The sequence below is a fragment of the Anopheles merus genome, chromosome 2R, assembly GCF_017562075.2.
Source record: "Anopheles merus strain MAF chromosome 2R, AmerM5.1, whole genome shotgun sequence".
In the NCBI taxonomy this organism is placed as follows: Eukaryota; Metazoa; Arthropoda; class Insecta; order Diptera; family Culicidae; genus Anopheles; species Anopheles merus.
The window spans coordinates 12211306-12221264 of NC_054082.1; the positions used below are offsets into that span (position 1 = coordinate 12211306).

Consider the following 9959-nt stretch of genomic DNA (forward strand, 5'->3'; position numbering starts at 1 on the left):
GGGTTCTTTCATTTTGTTTCCATCCCAGCAAGCGTTCGTTATGTGCAAGCGGCATCTGATCCAGGAAGATCTGATCCAGCGGGTTCGTTCAACTCTTTTAGAGATTTTAATGTTGTACGCAGGGTTAGTAACCTAACCGCAGGAATATAATTCCCAGCCAGTCAGAACCTGTGAAAGTTCCCCGGCTCCCTCTTTTGCACGTCATTAAGAATTGTGCGTCCGGGTATTAAGAGCCATTGGCCTCCAGGTTCTGTGAGGCCGAATCCCAAATTCGGCGCTTCGGAAATCAACTTTGGAATCGATCCTACCGATCAAACGGGAGGCAAACGGTTGTCCCTACGTTACGGCTGGAGGTAAATTTCAAGCTAAAATACCTGTTTTTCCTAATACAGCAGCCCCCGTCCGAATGGCGTGGGTTTTTCATGATGTTTTCGAGATTTTGGTTTGTAGTATTGTAACGAAACCATTTCTGTTGCTTTATTTTTGACAGGCAGAATCATTTCCCCTTGTCCCTAGTACTATCGGTTGAAGCGAGAAGTGAGACTAAATGCTGGGATCACTCGTGGACTGGTATACGTGTTTTGGTTGTTGTTTGGTTCCGTCTGTATTTTGTTTTCTCGGCTGCTGCTGTTATGTGTAGCTCCATTTGGTTGGTTTTCCATTTAGGGAAGCTTGGTCGCTAATAATACTCAACACTAATTCTATTTAGTGCTATTTCCAGCTTGTTTGCTGCCTGTGGGATCGCTCGTAGCTTAGCGGGGATGATGGATGTATTCTGTTCTGCCCGACCGGATGGCGTCGGATACCCACTTCAGTGGACACTGATTCTCAAGCACATTGAGGTTTTTTTATGGTCTGTTTTAGTTCTTCGAGAGCAATGCGAAAAAAAACACCCTTATAAATCCTCTGGAAGATCCTGAGCAACATAAAATGTGCATTATACTTGAATCAAACGAATAGAAATCCTAATACTGAATAATGTCTAATGATGGAATAAGTAATGTAGCTTTAGTAGCTTTAGATTAAAAATAGTGAAAAATAGTTCGAGTTGTAAAACTTCATACTATATCATGTGATTGACCTTGCTATGACAATCAAATATATCAGTGATAATACAACAAATCATATTGAAATAACTTTTTTCAAAAGCGTCTGTCTGATTGCTACGTTGTAACTAAAATTTAAGTAAAAGAAATACATTTTACGGTAATCAATCCTTATTAAGCAACTAAATTTCAACTCTTTTAAGTAGCCAAAAGCGTTGCCCTGGCCATTCAAAAACACAATGTGAGACAACACATGCATCCAAAAGCATCCTAAAAGCAAATTGAATCATTCAAGCGACACCAGCAACATTCTTTGGCGCCTTTAGACCAATCTTTCCTACCCCGTGGATGCATGCGCGGTGCAGCGTACGCCAGCGAAGCCATTCCACACACTCAAAAAGGCGGCAAGGTCAGCTCTCGGCGCACCGATAATTCGTAATAAATAAATTAAAACACACTTAAGCAATCGGCACCGGCTCGGTCCTTTCCGCGGCCCCGCAGTGATTATCCTAATTAATACACTTGTTCGCTGTATTAATTTATTAGTGCCATCATGCTGATTGCCGTCAGCTTAATGGTGCGCTCGTGTTCCCTGGCCCCGCGTAGGGGGAGGGGGCAGCAGTTTTTGGGTTCTCTCGCTGGCAGGCTGTAGCCGTGTATAGTCTTCAGCCCTTCGATCCACCACGGCCTGTCTGCTCAGCGCGCGGTCAATGCATCCAGCGATATGATGGAAATCCCATTCCCCTTATCAGCACACTTTCGACGACGGCCGCGACGAGGTGGCACCTCGCCCCCAGCCACGAATCGCAACCACGACGGCCGTCATCATCATCATCCCAACCCGAAGGTTGACACCTTGCAGCGACAAATCGACACGACGCAGGGGATAACAGCGACTGACCACACACTTGTCGCCAGCTTAAGGCGACGGTAAGCCCACCAGAGGCCGTCCGATTGGCGTGAAGGGTTCCAGCCCGGGTACGCAACCATTTTCCAAGCGCTGATCGAAGTTTGTTTCAAATTTTCATTTACTTATGTCCGAGCAGCCAGCTTTGTGCAAGAGCTGCGCGTTCACGCCGCATTATCGCGGTTAGCGTCGCGACCAGGTCGTGTGGTCGTGGTTGGTGTGCGAAGGACGCGACGGTCTGGTTGCAGTGCGCGCGAAAGCCAAATCGTCGCCGCGACCGCATTAAGTGGTGTGGTTGTAATGATGGCGAAACCCATCGCCAACTGTCGCGAAGTTGGCGCAAACGCCAGACGACAGGCAATCAAAATCGGAGCAGAATCCACCGACCGCCGCACGCTCCTCAACGCTCCACACGGTTCGTCACTGATCATTGGGCGAAGAAGATGGCCGAAGGCAGCACGCAGATACAACAAACAAACAAAAAAAAAGAAAGGAAAAGATTTGCAGACGCTTAACCAACCGCCTGTGTGCTTCATCGCCACCGTCGTTGCTCTGTCGTGGCTGCAGTCGTCGTTACGCAGCCACAGGATCGATCACGATCGGTCGGGGCACGGGCTGCGATGGAAAGCAAGTTCGAGCAGCTCGAAATCCATCGCTACGTTCCGCCACGGGTGTGGAAAAAAAAGAAACCGTGAGCCAAGCGGGACCTGGTAAGCCGCATGACAGGCCGGCACATGCCAGCGGCACGCCACGTTATTTGTATTTAAAATTTATTAACATTTATTTGTCACTTTTCTTGTCGTCGCGCGAGTCAATGCTGTTGTCGTGCGTTGTCGCCAATAATTTAAAATCACGGGAATGGAGACACCGTTTCCAGCACGGTTTGCTCTAGAAGCTCCGGATCTTTTTTTTCCACTGCAGCCTTTAGGTTAGCCTTTAGGTGGACGTTGAAAATGCAATCGCCCTTGTGCTTGCGTTATGCAGAACAGGAAAAGGGCTGACACGCAACGCTATTTAAGCTGGTTCTGCTTCCGTTGCGTTTGGCTCCTGTTTCTTCTGCGGCAGAGATTCTCCCAACTTTATTCCTATCTTAAGCTGGTGTCGTTTGTTTCTTTACAATCAAAATATCACACCTATGTTGGTTGGTAGAAGGCGAATGTAGGTATTATTGAGAAGCATTCTTGGGCGTACTATCACAATTATTTCAATGTAATAACGTAATTAAATTTGCATTTTTTAGCTTCTTCATATCATAACTTACAATTCATAATTATTGGAAATCGCACATCGTACGAAAAACTCAATTGATTTAAATGCAGTTAGAATTTGTTCATGACTGACTGATCGAATTGATACGATCGTCTTTAATACGAAATTTAGAATATCGTCTAACACGTAGCAGGAAGCAAGAAAAAATAAAATCACATTTGAATAAATAGCTTGAAACCAATTGAAATGATTGATTTTCCAACGGGTTCATAGACTACTTACATATGTATGTAACATTTACACAGAGAACCCCTTTTTGACATCGGATACATTCTGCATCCAATCAGATCCAATCAGAAAACGTCAGATAAAACAAAACGATACGCAATCGTACTATCTGAATTTGCAAAGTCCATTAAATTTCTTTTACATGGCCTTTCGGTCGATTTTGAAACGATATTAATAACAATAATGACGCTACCGCAGCTTACCCTAAAGAGTTGGTGAATCACGGTCGCGTTACAGAGTGATTAATTGCTGGTCGTTAAACATTTTATTCGAACGATCGTTCATTATACGTCCGTCTGTAATGACCTGCTTTCGTTTTTATATGGCTTCGCACGGAAGCCATTTCGCGGTAGGAATGTGTCCTCTGGTTGCATCAATCGACTCCACTTCCTGAACACTTGAAAAAACCTGCATCCGACGGCACCAGCCCGATTATTACCGCGGTGAGCGAAGCTTGAAGAATTGCGTTTACTTCAAACACTGTGGCGATGCACTGTGGCGATGCTCGCCTTTGTTTGTTGGTGAGGGTTTGATCGTTTTTTCTTTCGCCCGGCAGTGCATCAATTTATACGCTCATAGTGTTTTAACACTGCTGCCGTTTTACGAGACCAATTCGCAACCGGCGGAAGGCAGTTTAACGTGCGTGAAAATAAATTACTACAGCATCGTTTTCGGCTGACGTGTGTCGTGGTGCTTGGGCCAGGGCGCTCGCGAGATGGCATTTTCGTGCCAATCGTGGCAGAATTGGGGACAGGAAGCAGGACGGAGCAGGAAACACGTATTTATCGTTTTTGTTGCACTTTGCTGCTCAAGACACATTCACACACACACAGTTAGAAAGGGGAGCGTGTAAATGAGCGAAATAAAAGATGGAGACAAAAATGCAATCCACCCAGTGTCCTGTCTTCTTTTTTTTCGCTGCTTTGAGTGTTTAATTTGTCACTCTTGATTTCACTGCAGTTTGCTTCTTTTTTTACTTGCTTTGCGTACCTTTTTTTTGCTACGTTGCCTCGTAAGGAAGTATATTTTTGGTGCGGTGATTTTTGGATCGTTAGCATAATTTATGGTTGCGTAGCAGATCGTTCACCAGAGCGAAAGAGGTGACACGGTAACGCAAGTGCCATCGGATGCGAATAATGCACTTTGGGTTGCAACAAAATCGAGAACCGAGCATCAGATGATGATGAAAGGGTGTTATTGGTCCTTAGATAGGTTTTAAGAGTAGCTTGAGGATTGAGTATTTTGAGGAAATGAAACACTTTAAAATTGAGTACGCGTGCTGTTGTAAATAGTTACTAGCTGAAATTTGTAATTATATTTTGATTTGATTACCAATTTTAAAATACAAACATCAGAAATAATCAATTATGTGGTTCAAGTGAAATGAAATTTAATCTCCCTCAATGTCATTCTTGCCAACAAATGTGAATAATAACAATAACATAAATTTTGAAAGGAAATTATGTCGATCGACTGGTTGGTATCACATTCTTCGATTGTTTTTGATCAAGTTTTCATTCCCGCTTGTTATTGAATGAAATATATAATTCAAAATTTCATAATAGCTTTCACACTATCGCTATTTGCACTGAAAAACGCAAAACAACTCCCAAATAACGTAATTTAAGCCAGTATTCAGCCATTCTATGCTTCTCTTAAATGTAATTTAGCCATTCTGAACTATGTGACGAATAAAATGTCTAGCCATACAGATATTTTCAGTTAGCTTATGCAATAAAAAGGACCATCTGCAGCCGCTCATTCACCACGAGCGTTCCGGTTATCGGACAGTGATCCTACACACACGCATAAGTGTGACGCTCGCAAGGTTGGCTGGCTGGCTAGCTGGCTGGCTGGCTGGCAGCCTCTCCGCTGCCCATGGGCAATAAATCAAAACCCATCTATGAGCAATGCTCTCTCACTCTGGTATCGAGCGTGGCCCTAACGGGTGTACCGAGCACTGCCAGGCAACCTCGCACATCATGCCCACGACGCTTGTGCACTTCGATCTCGGAGTGTCCCGTGCCAAAAGCGCTGTGGCTGTCTGCAGATTGCTAATAAATAATAAAAATCGAACACCAACCACCGGTCGAGCAATCTTTTGGGCTACGGTTACGGTGGCTGCACGACGATGCCACCCGGCACGGCAAGCTGCCCGGAAAGGAGCAAAGTGCAGCCTGTGCACCTTCAGCGTGAAAAGAAGCGAGCGAGTGAGGAGAAGGAAAAATAAACCAACAACGCGCTACCCAACCGCAGTTAGGCAAGGAGAGTGTGTATTTTAAGCAAACATTAACAGCAACAACAACTGTACACATACACACACACTGGCATACAGACGGTGTAGCAGTGGAGAAATAAAACATTCAACGCGACATGCAATCAGCGCCAAGGATGCCAACGCATTCAACAGGTGACGAGTGTCTGGCGTCCCCTGGCGGCGGGTCCCGCATGCTGTCTCCCGCTTGCCCAACGGACGGCCAGTCCGCAGCAGGGTCAGGCAAGGCAGCCATGGTGGCAAGAAGAAGCCAGTGCACCGTGCGGACGGGACGAAAATCTCAACCCAGGCAAACCTCTGGAAGTGCACGGCGGAGTCCACCGGCGGAGTCCAAAAACATTGAAACTACATTAAATTATATAGACAAACTCGTGGGCAGCGATAATGCATTTCTTCAGTGTGCAAAACACTCCGTCACAACGTCACACTCTAGGTGTCTCAGGGAAGACGGTTGCGGTTGCCTAGATAATGTGTGTGTTGCAAGTGATGATGCGGAGGATGCAAAAACAAAAAACAAACAAAAACAAGAATTGAATCGACTCTCGATCCCAAGTAGTAATGGCAAACTTTCAAATGGAATGGATCGATCAACATTCCGGCCCGGTCCAAATGTACGACGCCACGGTACGATCTACGCGAAGATACGCGGCGCACGCAAGCACGCGCATGACGCGCTGATAGACAAATCACTTAGTAACACTTTGTGGCCATCGCACACGAATCACGCCGCTCAATTAAGGTGGCTCGCCGGCAGAATTTGGCCGCAAACACAACTGGACAGCACACCGAGCGTTTGTCGCGCGAACGCTAATGTTTCTGATCAATTGCACTCGAAAGGCACAACATCGCGCCGGTCAGCTGCTGCCGTTGCAAGCTGCACGGTCCGATAGAGTTATGTTGCAACACCTCGGGCCCTTCCCCTCGTCAATCCTGTCGTGCACGCTGTCGTGTAGTTCATCACGGGCCGTGGCGATCAACGACCCAGTTGCGTTAGGTACGGCTGATCCGGAGTGTAACAAATCGGCGAAAAATTGCTCTCCGCGACACACGTCCGATAAAGAAAGACGAGAAGAGGAAGAACGAAAAAAAAAACATACGCATTCACACACACACACACACACCAACAAGATCAACTCGAACGTCCGCTGGTGGTAGCGTTGGGGGTTTGTGGGGCTCCTCCCCGGACAGGCACAGGAAAACTTTGGCCGCAGCAACACGCAGTGACCAAGACGACAGCTTTAATTAAACGATAACGCTAATGGACTTAATGATAAAAGTGTCTAGTTTTATTAATAAATTTAGCACAAATTGACGTGACTGAAGCGATGGCGGGTTCGCGTCTTGGTGGGACTGCAGCTTCCACCGCGTACCGGCCTCCCGTTCACTCGCCCTAGTTGAGTGGTGCGGGGCAAGCAAAGTCTCGACAAACACTCCAAGACTGCTGGTAAGCTGGTATGTTGCGTGCGTAAAACAACAATTTGCGAGCTACATTCGTGAACCCGAAGCGGTCACAGTAGAGGCAGCATGCTCGCCTTCCCCAAAAGACGCCGATCTTTGCCGGGACGGAAACACACGTGTCTGGGCTGGGTTTGTGCACCGCCAGTGTGCCCGAGGTGCCCGAGAATGGGCCCGGGCACGCGATGCTGTGATTCGGGCGACACTTACCTTGCAGTTGGTTCGCTGCCGCTGCTGCTGCCGCCGCCGCCGCCGCTGCCGCAGAAAAGTCGGCCGCTTTCTGAAGATTCACTTTTGGACGGTTTTTTGCGTGAAGTGCCGCCGTCGAGGTGGAGGGAGCGGACGAGGGCGCAAAGAAGGGTACGGTGGACACGGGCGGGATGTGCTGGGACGCCGTCGAACCGACACTGGAAGGGATGGTTGTGGATGAGGTTGAGGTGGAGGTGGAGGAGGAGATGGAGGAGGAGGAGGAGGTGGTGGTGGTGGAGGTACCGGATGCCGTTGTTATGCTCGCCACCGTCGAGCTGCTCGTGGAGCCGGACGGAGTGGAAGAGTTCTCCAGCAGCAGCTGCTGGACCTGCAGGATGTCGACGTACTCGTCGAGACTGGATGCCGCCGGGTGTGTGGACCGTCCGGAACTGGAAGCTGTTGGTAGCAGAGAGACAAGAGGGCGAGTTTTAGGGGAGGATGAAGAAGGTGAGAACTGGCGTTTAAGTGGTAGAGAGAGCATTGGAAAACGTACAGTTCAATCCGAAGTTGGTGTACCCGGCGTACGATGACGACCCGTTGCAGAGGCCGGGCAATCCGCCAAAGCTGGCCGTCGTCGCTGGGGACAACGCTGACCGGTGGCTATGGTGATGGTGTTGATGGGACAACGTTTGCTGATGATCTGCTAGCTGTTGCTGTTGCTGCAACAGTTGCTGCTGCTGCTGCTGCTGTTGGTGCTGCTGCTGGTGATGTCCCTGGAACGCACCCAGCCCACTGGGATCGGTCTCCCCGAGTGTGCCGTTCTCGGCCGGATGAGCTCGGACCGATGGCTCAGCCGCAGTACCGTTGGTGAGATGTCCTGACTGTCCCGACGGCGACTGCACCGCCTGCTGATGGTGACCGTTGTGGTGTTGCCCGTGGTGATGCAGCAGATTGTTGTAGTGGGTCGTTGCACTGGCACTACCATAGATGGGTTCACTTTCGCGACGCATAGCTAACATTTTCTCTGCCGTCGATGCACTGATACGCACGGCACGGGGCGATGGGACGGATCGAACGGGCGACGGAAAAACAAAACGAAACAAAACAAGGACAAAACAAGGCAACGAAAAATGATAAACACTCCATTAGCGCGATGAACAATTAAACGCTCACACTAGACGGCACTACACACACGCGCACCATGTCGAACTCGGAAACACACACGCGTAGCGGCACGCTTTGTGCAGATAATTCTAATCAATATACACCATAATTGGAACTACGCAGGCATGGCAAAGCTTTTTTTCTGCTAAGTTAGATACAATTGTATACACTTTTTTCTATTTTATGATTACTCTCAATATATTCAACACCACACTTCTTGCACTTGCATAAAGGATATATTCTTTCGCACAAACAACAACTGTTTTAATCGCTCCCAGTCACCAACACACACACTTCACGCACTTAGTACTCAATCACTTTGAGGAACATTGAATTCAACAACCCTAAGACTGAGGCGAACAGCAGTGAACACAATTTAACGCCTGGGATTCGAAGCACTTGTAAAATATTTGTTAAAGGCGGCCTGCGATCGGGCAATTTGGCGGGAGAACAATAAGTCTGTAACGAAAGGAGAAACAAAACGTTTATCAGAACCTTTAGTATTTGAGATAATTGCAGGTACGATTGAAAGATCAATGATTTACATTGTGAGTTTTACATTGCCGTCGGTACCAACACAAAATGAAACTGAAGATGGTTGCAGCAAATAATAACAACACTCATACCATCTTTACAAGGACTGAAAACTGTTTTACACTATTTTGCACGTTTCACTTTGATTTGTTGTTCGTTAGTTCTAATTATCGGTTTCTTTTCGTTATAAAACACGAAACTGCATTCTACGACGGATGAAACATTTCAACACGGTCGTCACGGTAGCTCGCCTTAATAAAGTATTTCGCCAACTGTCGGTGCAGGTCGGTTCGAATGTTCGAAAAAATGGTGACTGTATCGCAAAAAAAAAAACAAAAATCGCACGGAAAAGCAACCCCGTCTGCCGTGTTTTCCTTCCAATCGCACACTTTACACTCTGCCCGCGTATTGCTTGCCGGCGACGGTGAGCGTTGCAAACCTGCAGCCAGGCTCAGGTGTGTTCCCGAATCGGATCGTTTCGCAAACTGAACCGGGGCGCGAGATCTCGTCCGCACGACTCGCCACGACAGTGTAGCCGACACTTCCCGGACACGTTTGACCGCGCGAAAGCAGCTGCGCACCGTTTGCGCATCAGGTAGGTGGCGATCGGCGGTACAGGAAATGGATAGGGCGAACGGTGGAAAGATGAACAGGCAGGAAGGAAAACACCCTCACAACCGCACACACACACACACACACAGCCGCGACGACACAGGCGGGAAACTCGGTGTGTGCGATGTGTGAGGGCCACATCAGACGATGACGAATTTTCCTGATTGCGGTTGGGATGTATGTGTTTGTGTGCGGGAGTTTAGTAGACGGCTTCGTATCCGCATGCGGGTGTGATGGCAGCGGCGACGATGATCTGGTGATGATGATGATGATGATCGTG

At 47.8% G+C, this 9959-nt stretch overlaps 1 protein-coding gene across 1 annotated transcript in view; it reads right to left on the reverse strand.

Moving 5' to 3' along the window:
* Window positions 1–9632, reverse strand: part of LOC121587943 (dendritic arbor reduction protein 1) — a 64295-nt gene extending 54663 nt beyond the window's left edge. The window contains exons 1-3 of the mRNA XM_041905317.1: window positions 9079–9632; window positions 7923–8992; window positions 7391–7825 (exon numbers count right to left, since the gene is read on the reverse strand). Coding sequence (XP_041761251.1) covers window positions 7391–7825; window positions 7923–8388 — 901 coding nt within the window. The 5' untranslated portion in view covers window positions 8389–8992; window positions 9079–9632. The remainder of the gene's footprint in view (window positions 1–7390; window positions 7826–7922; window positions 8993–9078) is intronic.
* Between the last annotated feature and the right edge of the window lie 327 nt (window positions 9633–9959).